Source organism: Rhinatrema bivittatum, chromosome 2 (genome assembly GCF_901001135.1).
Source record: "Rhinatrema bivittatum chromosome 2, aRhiBiv1.1, whole genome shotgun sequence".
Taxonomy (NCBI): domain Eukaryota; kingdom Metazoa; phylum Chordata; class Amphibia; order Gymnophiona; family Rhinatrematidae; genus Rhinatrema; species Rhinatrema bivittatum.
The window spans coordinates 756,893,860-756,909,052 of NC_042616.1; the positions used below are offsets into that span (position 1 = coordinate 756,893,860).

General features: G+C 40.9%; 1 protein-coding gene across 1 annotated transcript in view; it reads left to right on the forward strand.

Moving 5' to 3' along the window:
* COL14A1 (collagen type XIV alpha 1 chain) overlaps positions 1–15,193 on the forward strand; it is a 521,812-nt gene that overhangs the window by 312,087 nt on the left and 194,532 nt on the right. Inside the window, 2 exon segments of the mRNA XM_029591954.1 lie at positions 5,834–5,973; positions 7,857–7,980. Of these exon segments, the coding sequence (XP_029447814.1) occupies positions 5,834–5,973; positions 7,857–7,980 (264 nt within the window).

Below are 15,193 nucleotides of genomic sequence, written 5' to 3' on the forward strand. Positions count from 1 at the left end.
TCTGCCATTGATAAAGTACTAACCAAAAGGAATCTTTCTCTGAATGCAAAAAAGACTGAAATTTCATATATCTCCCCTAAATTAACCCTGGCAAAGAACTTGAAATTCAGGAAGCTGCCAAAAATTATCCCATTTCCCTGGAGGTCCGAGATCTTGGGATCTTCCTTGATTGTGAATTCACACTGAAAGCATGCATTAAAAAAATCATTAACGATGGGTATTTTAAATTGAATGTCCTTAAAAGATTGAAGCCTCTCTTACAAGCTCTTGTTTTGTCAAAATTGGATTACTGTAATTTGATGTTTTTGGGCTTACCAAACAATGTAGAGTAAAACCCCAGCTCAGAGTTCCAGAACAATTACAGTCAGTTTAATATGTCACCGCCCTTAAGCTTTAAACCAATGGATTAGTTTGTTTGCATAACATTTTCCAAATAGTTGGTATTATTTTATCTCATATATGCTAATAGGACTGCATTCTTGTAAGTCATATGATTTCTTGTAAGTTGAGCCCAGAAGGCAGAAGTGAAACTTTATTTATTTATTTATTTATTTATTATTTTTATATACCGACTGTAGGTATTTTCTATCCCCAGAGGGCTTACAATCTAAGTTTGTACCTGAGGCAATGGAGGGTAAAGTGACTTGCCCAAGGTCACAAGGAGTGACAGCAGGACTCGAACCCTGGTCTCCTGGTTCATAGTCCACTGCTCTAACCACTAGGCTATTCCTCCTCCCTGTTAGTTATCAAAGGAGGAAAAAATTGTAAACTATAATCTTAACCAGAGAAAGATCAAGCAAGTAACCTCCAAATTGGAACTGGAAATTTGAAACAATGCAAAAAAGCGGTCTTACATATAATGGTCAGATACTTCCGGTGCCTTATAGCTCAGATATGCCTTGCACTGATAAGCTTAGGAGATACTTCCAAAATCTGTAAATCAAAGAAACTTTGAGTGGTCAACTTAATGCTGATCTTTCATATACTGAGAACTTTTATTATATTTTAGCATTTCAACAGCCCTGGATATTTCTACACTTCTGATCAATGCAATCTTATTGTACTGTTATTATATTTCTCTTTCTTCACTGCTATCAACTGATCTGTCTCCACAGAGAACTCCCTCAAAGCACCCTTGTAGATTCTTGTCTCCTTTCAGGGTTATGATTCCACGTCTGGACTTCTCCTTTCTTTGAAATATTTGAAAAATGTTTTGTCACCTTACTTTACCTCTTTGGCAATCTTTTCCTTCACTTGTCTCTTTCAGATTATCCAGATATTCTTCCCTGTATATCTCTTTGAGAGATTCTTTGTACTTTTTGAATGCTGATCTTTTTGCCTTTATTTTTTCAGCCACCTCTTTGGAGAATCCTTTTTCTCTTACTTTTATTTATTTTTCTTACTTATATATTTGTTACCTTTAGTGTGAGAATTCATCGCTGATTTCATCTCACTTGCAAGTGGTGCTGTAAGCTGCTTAGATTATCTATCCCAGCTCTGGGCCTCTCACTTCCCCCAGTGGCCATCTTGTTTCCTGCTTAGACATGTGTTTATACTCAGGCTTTCATCATTCCTTGCCAGATCTTGGTCGTCCTTCCTGATCCTCATACTCTGGCTCCATCTTTATTGCCTGAATCCAGAAGACTTCTTTGTTTCTAGTTTTTGCCTTTGAGTTCTTATTTGATCTCCAAGTTCCTGGTTTCCTGGTGTGCTCCAGCTTCCTGCATTGTTCCAGGCTTCAGTTTTTGCTGTTTATTTGTGTTGGGAGCTACCCCAGTTTCTCATGCCTCTCTGGTCACTGACACCAGAGGACTCAACCCAGGGGGAAGATGGTTGGTATAGATGGAAGACCTGCTACCATCCACTGCCTGGATTTACCTCTGTAGATGTTAGGCTGCTTATTCCTGGGGCAACTCACAGATGATTGATGTCACATTTAGTATTGCTCCTTTTTTAAAATTTATTTTTATTAGCAAGTGGAACGCAACGTGGTGCACAAACTTATAGCAAATATACCCTTAAACTTATAAACATTACAACAGCCAAAAGACATATTGATAATACCTCATTGTATCCCACCCAAGTTTTTTAAAGTTTTAGAACCCCCATCCTTCCACACACAACCCTACAGCCTTCCTGCCGACTGCCATGTTTGATCCACTATTGTTCACCTATCTTCTCCCAGCCATCCAGCTCCTCTTCAAGATACCTCCCCATTTTATCAAAGTCAATTTTTTGAAGTCCAGGACTTTGAGCTTCATGTGACCTTTCTCTTTCTTGGTGCTCAAATGGGCACCTACCTGGATATTTAAGATTCTCTCTCCATTTTTTAATACTAGATCCAGTATTGCTCCTACCATTGTGAGTTCCATCACCATTTGTTTGTGCAGACTCCCTTGAAGGGCATCCATAATCTCTCTACTTCATACAGATTTTGCAGAAGGGATTCTCGAAGCCACATTCAGCAGATTAAAATCTCCAACAAGCAACACCTCTCCCTTCCTTCCCAGCTTTTGGATGGCTTTGTCCAGATCTCTGTTCCGTTCCTCTGTCTTGATGGAGGCTTGTAGACAATGCCAGTGTAAATAGAAAAGCCATCATCCTTTTTCAAGATAGCCCACATAGTACTTCCTCCTTTCCCCATGCACCCTGCATTTCAGTTGTTTGGATATTGTTTTTGACTAAAGACCTACTCCTCCTCCTTTTCTGTCATCTCTGTCTTACCTCAACAGCATATAGTCCAGTATGGCTGTATTCCATTCATGACATTTGCTGAACCATATCTCTATAATAGCAACAATATCAAGTCTGTCTCCACTTCAAGTATTTGTGCTCATAATTAAGCTTAATTTAGTTTAGTTGTTTTCTTAATCACCTTTCTACCATAAAATCAAAGCAATGTACATCAAAAAATTATACAAACAAAACAATAATTTACATATAGACTAAAATAAACAATATAAATAATAAGATTTACAAATAAAATAACTGGCTTCCCTTAAACAAGGTTGAAATGGTTGAGAATAAAAACTATAAAAATAATTATTCATAAAATCGGGCTAGTCTGGATGATTAAAAACTTGAGAGAAAAACATGTTTTTACGTGCTTTCTAAATTTAAGATAGTCTTTCTCTAGACACACATAAAATGGCAAAGAGTTCCAGAACCATGAGTGCCATATAGGAAAAGCAGGTCTCAAGTGCTTGTTCCAGCCTGATCTCTGTAGGGGAAGGGAATCCTTAACAGCTCCTGCTGTGAAGAACACAGACTATGCCCTACGTAAGCAAATTTGAGAGGTAAGTAGAATACCCTAATGAAGGGATTTAAAAGTAAGGCATAAAATCTTAAAATGAATATGACATAAAACTGAGAGCCATAGCTTCCATCTGTTCTCCCTTGGCTTACTGCCCCGCCTAATCTCATTTTCTGCCCTTTTGCTAAAGCAAGGTCTATTGAGGTGATTTATTTTGCTAGTTTCTCCACCCACGTCATGTGTTTGTTGGGGGTGACTTTCCAAATCCCTTGGCTTCCATCTGTCACTCCTGTCCTCTAGTTTAAATGTCTGATGACTTATGATCTGAATTTCTCACTTAGTATTCTTATTACTGCCACGTAAAGTTGCTAGGCATCTTTAACTGTTCCCTAATGGCCCCAGCACCTAATATATCTAAAGGTTTCTTCTTTATTCCAGATCTTGAGCCACATATTCAAGTTATCTATATGGTGTGGCCCCTTTCCATGAACAGATTACATTTCTGAAAAGCCCAAGCTGCTTCCTCAGTATCTAGAATGCAGTTAGTAGCTAAGCAATCACTCCAGTTTGAAGCATTCATGTCAGTTTACTTGTGGGGTAGACTGTGAATAATATCCCTTTAAGCAGCTATGACTTTTGCATGGCACAGAAGTCATAATCTTTGAACTTACAAATTGTAGCGCAATCAATTTTCTAACTGTCCTTTGCTTCAAGTAACTTGTGAATATACTGAAGTCCATATTCAGTTACAGTCCAATAGCAAAGTTAGCCAGATAAACTTATCAGGCTAACTTTGGAGGTATATTCACTTTTGAATATAACGGACTATCTTAAGTTAGCCAGCTAGAATGTAGCCGACTAACTTTAGAACTGGTCTACGGGCCAACCGGTCTTAGCCGATTAAGTTATTCGGATAACTCTCAGTTAGCCAGATAACTTTTCTAACTCATCTCCTCCCAGTTACACCCCTGGAATGCCCCTAACTTATCTGGCTAAATTCTGGCCAGCTAGCTTATTAGACATCTAGAATTTAACTGGATAATTGCCCATACTTCATTTAAACGGCTAACTTTCGAAATAGCCAGCTAAATGCTTCTGAATATGGATTTCCATATTTCTTTGTATCTGTGTGTCATCAAATAAGCTAATGCAGACACATGACAAGCTGATTGTACAAAGCTCTAATAATAAATCTTACAGTTCAGCAGTGCTTTACCTGTAATAGTTGGCTATTTGCAATCTAATTATTATCGTAACACTTACTAATTCTTTTTATGGAAAAAAAGTGGTGCAAATTACTTTTAATGGCTTTTTTTCTCATTCAGTAAAAGCTTTTCAAATGCAGTTTGCTGTTTGACTCTGCTTTCTTACAAACGCTGGAAGCATAGTAGGCCTGGCGGTTAAAAATGATTTTTTTTTTCCCGTTCTGCACTTGTGGCAGAGATGTCTTGGAAACTGAGCCCAGTGTGAATCTGGGAACTATATGCTACAAGGTATTTCAATTTATACGTTATGAAGCCCTGAATTGTTTTTGGCACTAAAGCAGCGAGAAAGCAACCTCTACCTATCATTTTCACTCATTCTAAACATTTGCAGGCTTCTGAGTGGTAAAATATTTGTTCTGTTTTTATAAACCGTCATCTTTTTTTTTCAAGAATGCAGTAACTGTGGCAAGTTATGACTCTCCAGCTGAAACCCCCTTCTTCAGGATTAACCTCCCTTTGGTCAGATCTGAAGAAAAGTTGAGGCTGAAAGGAATCGGTGGCTATCTGCAAACACTTGGGATCATGGTTAAAGAAATAAACTAGCGTCATAGGACCCCCCCCCCCTCCCTGCATCTTTTGCAGTAAACTGTGGAGAAACTTAGGTATCGACTTATATTGCAAGCATATGTTTTATGAGAACAATTTTCAAAAGCCACTTACACAGGCAAATGGCAATTAAGCTGCATAGTTTGGCTGTGTGAAAATTGCGTGCCTTCCCTGCCTGTAAGGGTATGCATGCGGCTCCACAACAGGCACACCATTACCCATACTGAGCAGAGAAAATTCCTGGATGTGGGGTTAGCGCGTAGAATGCTGCAACACGCGTAGCTTTGTATTGTAAAACTTGAGTGTGTTTGAAAGGGAAAAAGTATCTGCAGAAAAAAAGCAGATACTTTTTTTTTTGCCCTAGGCAATTCTCAAAGCGAAAGCATGCATGTACTTTCCCTTACAGAACTGGCGCATAGTCTGGACTTTGCAAGTACCGGCATTGTTTTCAATGTTGCTCCCTGTATATTGCTTTGTAATTTTTTTTTTTTCCATCCATGGATAGTTTACAGCAGCTCTGTGTGAAGACCATTACACAGAGAGCTGGAATAATGAGATAATCTGTGAGTAATTGTTTGAGCCTGCTGAGAAAAAAAAAGACCTGGCTTGAGTTTTGTTGGCCACTGTAATGGACCAAAAAAATGAAAGAACTTTTAACTTCTTATTCAGAGCTACTTGACTTGTAGTGGGTATAGTGATGCATGAAAAATAATATGGATTGCAGCTTCTTTTCCTTCATCTCCAAATATTTTTTTATTTTGATGTGCAGTTTGCAAAGCTGCTAGAGCGGACCTGGTGTTCCTGGTGGATGGATCCTGGAGTATCGGAGATGATAACTTTAATAAAATCATTCGCTTCCTGTACAGTACCACTGGAGCCCTGGATCAGATTGGTGCTGATGGAACACAAGTAAGCAAATTAACAACTAAAAAAGAGGGAAAAGACAGCTTTTGCAAAAAAATAAAGATGGTGGAAATCTGTGGCAATCCACAGATTTCACTGAGTAACTCCATTGATGTAACGGGAGTCAGAGTAATGTAGTAACTGATGTCAGAAAATCACCAAATTGGCCCATCCAGTCTGGGATTCTTCCACTTTGGGAAGCTGAGCATATAAATTCCTATACTCAATACCACACCAGCTCTTCACCCCCATCTAGGGATGTGCAGCAGGGATGGATATGTTCGATTCGGTAGTCATATTCTTCAGGACCCAAATCTGTTACATCCGTTTTTGGGGGACCCCGATTCGTCCATGGTATTCATTTCCCATTAAAGTTAAAAAAACAAAACAAAACAACAAACCCATCCCAACCCTTTAAATTTAATTAACTACAACCCCCCACCCTCCTGACCCCCCCCCCAAGACTTGCCAAAAGTCCCTGGTGGTCCAGCGGGGGTCCTGGAGCGATCTCTTGCACTCGGGCCGTCGGCTGCCAGTATTCAAAATAGCACCGATAGCCTTTGCCCTGACTATGTCACAGGGGCTACCGGTGCCATTGGTCGGCCCCTGTCACATGGTAGGAGCACAAGATGGCGCCGGCTGTCCTTTGCTCCTACCATGTGACAGGGGCCGACCAATGGCATCGGTAGCCCCTGTGACATAGTCAGGGCAAAGGCTATCGGTGCCATTTTGAATACTGGCAGCCGACGGGCTGAATGCAGGAGATCGCTCCAGGACCCCCGCTGGACCACCAGGGACTTTTGGCAAGCCTTGGGGGGGGGGGGGGGGGTCAGGCGGGTGGGGTTTTTATTAGTTAGTGATACGTTGCATTCGTGGGGGTTCGCCATACGTTTCAGAACCCCACAAATGCAACGAATAAGGACCTATACGTACGGATTGCGCATTCATTCAAAACGAATGCACATCCCTACCCCCATCTCCTGTCTTATCTGAACTATCAATCCCGTTCCTACTGCTGCAATTCATTTCAGTGTCCCCAGAATCTGTACTGGCCTCTGCTACCTCCACTATCAGGCTATTTCAGACCTTGTCATCTTCTTCTAGGATTTTAACGAGATTTGCACTAAATTCAACATCCAGATCCCCTTCCATGTCTTATTACCTCAGCCCTCAAAAGCCTCAAACAGGCCTGGTTTTCAGGATCTCCACAATGAATATGCATGAGATAGATTTACATGCATTGCCTCCATTGTGTGCAAATATGCATATTCATTATGGGTGTCTTGAAAACCAGGCCTGTTTGTGGCTCATGCAGACTGGCATCGGCCACTCTGACCTAGTTGTCTAATAATCCACATAGCCCACCAAAATTAGTAATGACAGTGCCTAAAACATCCAGCCTTCCATTACCCACTGGTTTGGTTTATCACCATGGGCAATCCATGCTGTAGTGTATCCCCCACAAACATATGCAGCTAGCCATAGGAAATTAAATGATACATCAGAGATTTCCCTCCTCTTTAAGCAGATGGCACTCCTGTGAATCTGATTGGTTATTTACTAGTAAATAACTATGAACTCGTAATCAGGATGGTGGTAGGTTATTATTTTCTCCCTTTGGCGCCTAGAAGTAAGATTTTTCAACTTGCAAACTGCATATACTGGCAGCCTAATTGCCAACAGCTCTAAAATGAATTGTAGAAGTACTAGAGGAATAAAAGAAATCCATTTTATGGTAACATTTCTTAATGAGCAACATCCTCTGAAAGTAGAAGCAGGTCTACATAAACCTTCTAGTTACATCATTTCTACTCAATTATTTTGTTTTTGTTTTCTTCAAAAATTTTGAGTTTTTGTGGCCTAACATGGTACATGTATGTTGTACACAGGTGGGACTTGCTCAATTCAGTGATGATGCCAGGACGGAGTTCAAACTAAACTCATATAACGATAAAGAGTCTCTCCTTGAGGCCATACAACATATATCATACAAAGGAGGAAACACAAAAACAGGTACGCCAAATGCAATTCTTCATTTGTCCTAGGCGCTTTATGATGCACAGATAACAGTCAGCACGATTGTCCACACAAGACCCATAGGCCGCACCAGTGGAGAAGAGAAAGGGGAAGAAGGAGTAAAATAAATATGAGTTAAGGGTTTGATAGTGGGGAGGTTAGAAACCTGAAGGGAGCAATGGGAGGAGATGTGGACAGGTAACTTTGTTGCATGGTTGGAGTGCACCCATTGAAAAGGAGCAGATTTTATCTGATGAGGGGCAGATGAAGGGTGAGATTAGTCAAAGGCTGGCTGAAGTATGGAGGTGATAGGAAGAGGTGAAGGAAAGCTGTGGAAAATATCAAACCATGGGAGACTTGTTGATTCCATGACTCATTTCCTTGTAGTGGTCACACCTTGCTCTTTGGCTCTGGCAAGGCTTGAGCTATTCAGGACTATTCATGGGGAAACCGTTGAGTTTCTTGCAATGAATGTTTTAGGGAGCAATTCTCAGACTGTTTGCTGAGGGCCGAAGACTGCGGGCACTTTTTACCAACAGAGTCTGCATGAAGTTTTAAAAAGAAATTATCCTGCTCACCCTAGGGCCTGACCTACCCAGCTTTTTGCCCTCCCATAGACACAGAAAACCACTGCTTTATTGAAAGTCCATATTTCACACATCTTTCAGAGCTAAGGTTTGCTCATCGAGATGGTTAAACTTCTAGAAATTTCTTTTCAGTATATATTTTTTTGTTTTACCAAATTGGATGTCTGTCTGAGTTTCCAAATTTTGAATTGCCATTGGCACTGTTTTCATATTTGCGTAAGGATCAGTAATTATCTCACCTATTCCAGAACTCTCCTCTTGTGCCAGGTAATGGTTTTTCCTTTTTCTGGGTATAACTCCTTTTCGGGGATTCCAAGTGGCCAGAAAATAATTTTTTACATGGGCAGCTCCTCGGTCCTTTCCCCAACACAGTTGCTTCCCCGGGGGATTCTTCTTTATGGGGCATTGTGTGTATGCCACCCTTGCTCTTTAGTACAGGGACCTGGACAAAACAGGCAGGACTCACTGGATGGGTGTCCAAAATAATATTTACTGTAAAGGATTGTAGGAAAATCAATAATGTGAATAAATAAAATGTCCAAATACATCCAGATCCCTTGTCTTTGGTGTAGTACAAGTTTCATTGTGGAAGTGAATCTTTCATACTGAAACTTGGAACTGGTACTCCATCCATGGTTTGGAATGAATGTTTGTCCCAAGGTGGCTGGGGTATCCTAAGCGGGGCGGATGTCCCTTTCCTCACAGTACCTGATTTCCGGAGGGGCGCTCCTGACTTTCACTGCCTTTGTCCCTTGTCCCGGGTGGAAACTCTGATTGGGGGTCTCCAGATGGTCGTCTTCTCTGCTATCCTCATCCAAAGAATAGCTCTCTGACCATCCTGGAGGGGAAGGGTCCTTACAGGAACAACATTTATCTCTAATACTGGGCAAAGAAGAGGGGCAGCAAAAATGCCTTACTCTCCCTCAAGACAGAAAAAATTACCAAAAAGGATTTCATTGGCAGGGCACTGCAACCTTCTCTTAATGGGTCGAAGATGCCTACAGGTCCTTCCTGCACTAACTGGAGAGAGGCTCTCTGCCTTCCAGTCAGCACAGGTCTCAATAATCCTCACTATGCTCAACTCAAAATTCCTCTCAGTATCTTTCTTCCCTCCAGCCTATATCCAAGAACTGGCAGGGCAGTGTCTCTCCCTTCTTTTGCTAGAATGAGGGCCTGCTGAAACATGTCTTTCCTTCCTGAAATCAAAGCTACACTGCCTTCTAAGTCACATGAACTAACCCTCCCTGCCACCCATTCCTGCAAGCCCCTGGTGGAAGTGCAGTATTGAACGGCATAGCGCTGTTACAGATGCCTAAACAAGGGCTGGGGTCTAGGGCCATCTAGTGGAGACAAAGATGTCTCTGCATGGACTTTTTCAGGTCTCTGATAGATATAGTTTTGTATTCATATGATGCCAATCTTTAAAAACTCAGATAATTAGCCTGATAAGTTATCAGGGATATTCAGTGAGCTAAATGTCCTGCTGAATATCCTCGAATAAAGTTACATGTCTGTGTGAAACTGGAGAACTTTGAAACTTAAGCAGCTATGTTTGAAGATCGATAGGTTTCAGAATTATCTGGGTAAGTGTAGCCATGTAACTTTGAACTTAACTGGCTATATTCAAAAGCAGATAGCTGATTAAATGGCAAACTTACGGGGAGGGGAAAAAAATCAGCCTGGTGGCCCAATTCCACAGCCTCCATCTCCCATCCCAGTGCCAAAAAATGGGGTCTGCTGGCCCCAGCCCCCATTCCTCCAAACCCCTTCATAGTTTCAAAATTGAATTGCTCTGGGTTCTCTCATCAGACCCCTGCCCCATCCCCAGTTTATCAAAAACTCAATAGTGCTCGCTTCTTCCTATTTCTCCCTACACTCCTCCTCACCCACCACCTAGTGCCCTGTTGGCGAGTAGACCCAGAGCAATTCAACTTTTAAACTTTATTTGAAGGGTTTTGCTGGGGGGAGGGTTTGGGCCAGCAGGTCTTATTTTTTGGCATGGGGGCAGGGGTTGGGGAATTGGGCCGCTAGGCCCATGAGGCTATTTTGTTTTTTACAGTAAACTCGCCGCTCAATCTGCTCCGTGCTTTTGAATATAGCCAGCTAAGCTAAAAGTTATCCAGTACACTAAGTTGAAGAGCTCATTAACGGGATGATTTTAAATCCCTGGGGCGCGCAAATACCAGGAGATATGTGTGTGTGGCTGGGCCGCGCTCATTTTCCAAGCAGCCCGGCCATGCGTGTATCTCCCAGTACATGCAGAAGTGCCAGGCTCCTAAAAAGGGGCTGGCTGAGGACATGGGGGCTGGGCAGGGTGGGGGTAGTGCGGGGGCTGGCTGGGACAGTGCTCGCCAGCAGCTGGCTGGCACAAGGAACAGGAGCAGGTAAGTTTAAAAACAAAAAAAATTAGGAGCAGACTGGGAGGAAACTTCTCTAACCCCTAACTATCCTTCCTCTCTTTTCCCCTCTCCGCCCCAACCTCTAACCCCCCCCCCCCCAACTCACCTAATTTTTTTTATTTTTAAACTTACCTGCTCTCACAAGCAGAAATAAGTTCCTTGCGCCAGCCAGCTGCTGGCGAGCACTGTCCCAGCCAGCCCCCGCACTACCCCCACCCTGCCCAGCCCCCATGTCCTCAGCCAGCCCCTTTTTAGGAGCCAGGCACTTCTGCATGTACTGGGAGATACACGCATGGCCGGGCTGTTTGGAAAATGAGCGCGGCCCAGCTACACACACATATCTCCTGGTATTTGCGTGCCCCAGGGATTTAAAATCGTCCCGTTAGTGAGCTCTTCAACTTAGTGTACTGGATAACTTTTAGCTTAGCTGGCTATATTCAAAAGCACGGAGCAGGTTGAGCGGCAAGTTTACTGTAAAATACAAAATAGCCTCATAGGCCTAGCGGCCCAATTCCCCAACCCCTGCCCCCATGCCAAAAAATATTTATTGGAGCAGACCGATCGCATCGCTGTGCACTTTTAAATAAAATCCTCCCCTTGCGTGCGCAAGAGGACACCCGCGTGCACATGCTGATATAAAATCGCGCGGGTATGAGATTTTATAATGCGCGTGGCGACACACGATTATTATAAAATCAGCGCGTCCTTTTTAAAATTTATCTATGAGAGTATGTCAGGTTGGCGGCCATTATGGATTTTGTTTTCAGATGTTTTACGACAGTTAAAAAACAAAGCAAAAGATGCAGCTATTAGGAACAGACAAGTCAGTGAGACGTTATTTCTAGGGAATCAGTGCGCTTTTTGCCAACTGTTTGTTTTGTTTGGAAACAGCTGAACATTATATTTCATACTAATTATTCCATTGAATTAAACTAATGAAAACATTTTGATAAAGCCTAAATTTTAAAACATGTTTACATGTGTTTAATGTGCTTTCATATTGACCTGAAATGACATTACACTAATTTTACTGCTGTAATCTTGGCTGACACTAACAATTTTATGCCAGCAGTACTAAATGTATCCTTCAAGTTTAAATTTAAGCAGAATTATTCTAAAACTTTTTACTTTTTACTTCTCTTCCCTTCTGCTATTTGGTTTCACTTTAACAAAAGAGGCAAATTCAACTGGAGTAAAACAAATTCAATATGTATAATGCAGGTAGTTTAATGCTAGATTACTGGACAAGTATATTATAAGCTAGTTTGATTTAAAAAAGACAGGTTTTCAAATCCAATCTTTTTTTTTCAGATTACCAGTGTTTTGGAATTACTTATAAATTGTAATGAAAAAGAATGTAGATCCCTGAATTTGAAGGGTAGAAATCCAAGGCGGTGAGATACTGATTATGTGCCAAGGATGAGAGAGCCCTCAAGGTGATTATGTCTGAGGATCTCAAGGTAGCAAAACAGTGTGATAAGGCAGTGGCCAAACCAGAGGGATGATAAGGTGCCTAGCAAGAAGCATAACTAGTAGAAAAAAGGAATTGACTATGCCCCCATACAGATCATTGCTGAGACCTCACCTGAAGTAATTTATCCAGTTCTAGAGGCTGTATCTCCAAAAGAAGAGAAGAGCTCCCAAAACAGTATATGAGCTTCACCAAAAGGACCTAATATACCCTAGAAGAGAGGAGAGATAAACAGGCAGGAGCATGATAGAGTTATTCAAATACCTCAAAGATATAAACAATGCACAAGAGACGCATCTTTTTCAGAGGAAAGGAAGTTCTTAAACAAGAGGTCACGGTATGGGACTCCAATGGGACAAACTTAAGAGTAACATAAGAAAATATTTATGAAAGGAGCAGAAGATGCACTCAAGAAAGCATGGGATGAGAGGATTCCTAGTTGCAAATAGGTGGGAGGAAATCCAGAAATCAGCTGAGGTTTAAGGCAGATTAGCTCCTGGTACAATGCCATAGACTAGGGTTTCTCAACCTAGTCCTTGGGAAATACCCATCTAGTCGGTTTTCAGGCAATCCACAATGAATATGCATGAGATAGAGTTACAGGCACTGCCTCCATTGTGTGCAAATCTATCTCGTGCATATTCCTTGTGATCAGGCTGAAAACCAGACCGGCTAAGTGTGTCCCGGGGATTCAGTTGAGAACGCCTGGCGTATGGAATCGTATCAGGAACTAAACTGGGAAATTGGTCAGACTAAATGGACCTAATGTCCATATCTGCCATCAGATTCTATTTCTTGTGATCTGATTGAAAGCAAAATATCCCGTGAAGTTTTGGTCCGTAGGGCTAACTCAGGCTCTTTCATTTTAACACCAGAAGCAAGGAAAGAAATTGAGGATTCAATTAAAATGTGTTACTTTTTCAAAAGAAATGTAGTTGATCACACAGCTCGAATCTGAACTTGTCAAAATTTACAAAACTTGGCCTAATGCAGTACAGTGTACTGAACAGGATACAGTGTAATAGGATTGTCCGCTTAACAGGAATATTCCTTAATTGAATAATTTCATTTAAGGACTTTTTTTTTTTTTTAATATTTTCTTTATTGAGGAGTATGTTAGCTTAACAACAAAAAGAAACAAACGAAGGTTACATGGTTACTATTCACAACTGACTGACATAACATTCCCAAAGAAAGAAATCGTCCATCGCTGAACATCCCCCTGATTTTTGTTTGTATTGAAACCCTTCCCTCCCTCAGTTCACCCTGGTTAATCTATAAGTTCAGGGCCTCCGCCCGAGAGTTGGAGTCCAATGTTCGTTATAATGCTACTAAGACTCTGGCTGTGTCCTATTTTTCAATCATCATAACTGATAGTCTTGCGTCCGGGTCATTCTGGCTTCTTAGCTTTATAGTCCAAACGTTTAGTCCAAACGTAGGCTTCTTAGCTTTATAGTCCAAACTGCAGCATTTAGATACTGCTTACAGGGGACATAGAAGTATGAAAAAAGCCATTATGTAGGTTTTCATACTGACTCTAGTGGTCTGTACCAAGGATTGACATGGAACAATCTCATAGAGGAAACTAAACTGTGTGAAAAGTTCATTTTAAAGGATGTTCAAAAAATGAAGCATAATATTCCCCAGAGATACAGATCGGAGGTATAGGGATCAGTTTCACTGCACTTAAGGAAGTCATTTATTTAATGGTCTTATTTATTATAGCAATTATGGTATATAATTAAAAAGATAAACTGACATCAAAGACTTTGCTCACTCAAACTTTGATCTTTATTTTGTGTTACAATATGATCCTTCTTAGTGTTCATAATAGTTTATAGCGAAGTATGGTTTCAAGTAAACCATCGCTGAACTTTGTATGCATGTTATAGTACTCCCTATGGCCATTAGTGTAATGTGTGCCCAAGAAAGGATTTTGAGGGGTTGTTGACCTGTATCAGACCTATTAAGTGTTTGTTTTAGCTCAAGTACTGAGAGTGAGAGCATTTCCCTTAGATTTGCAGTATTTAGAAGCAGATGTTTGCAGGTATGGAAAAAACTATAAAGAACGCAAGTATGAATGTGTGGAAGAAAAAAAAAAAAGAATTAACATGTGAATGTAACAAAAAGTAAATTTAGATGATAAAAGAAATGGTGTGTATATTGCAGAAAAAAGTCTTCCCATTAAGTTCGGAAAGCAAATTTTCAGTTGGGCTGCAATCTCCAATGGCCCTTTAAAAGTGATTTTTCATGGGAAACTTTGTTCGTTTTTGGTGTTTAAAAACATGGAAATGTTGAAAAAAATGTTTTAAGGTTTATGTAAAAGAGAAGAGATTTTGTTGCATCTGACTTTATAGTATTGCTAAGGACTAGATTTATGTCAGCTTGGGGCTTCTCAGTGACTATCTGCTTTCCTTTAGGATCTAGTTTAAAAATTGCTCTATTTTCCTTATAATAGCACCAGCAGCTGGGTTCCATCCCTTCAGTATAGGCTTCCTCTTCCCCAAAAAAGTTACCCAGTTCCTAATATTTCTAAAGCTTTTTTTTTTTTGCACACACCATCTCCTCCTCACATTGAGATTCTAGAGTTCAGCCCACCTCTGGTATCCTAAGCAGGGAACTGGAAACATTTCTGAGAATGCTACCTTGGAGGTTCTGGATTCCATTCTCCAATCTAGAATCCTGAATTAGGCCTCTTAAAATTATAAAGTTGAAACAACCTTCACTCATTGAGAAGCAAAACTCTTTTCGGA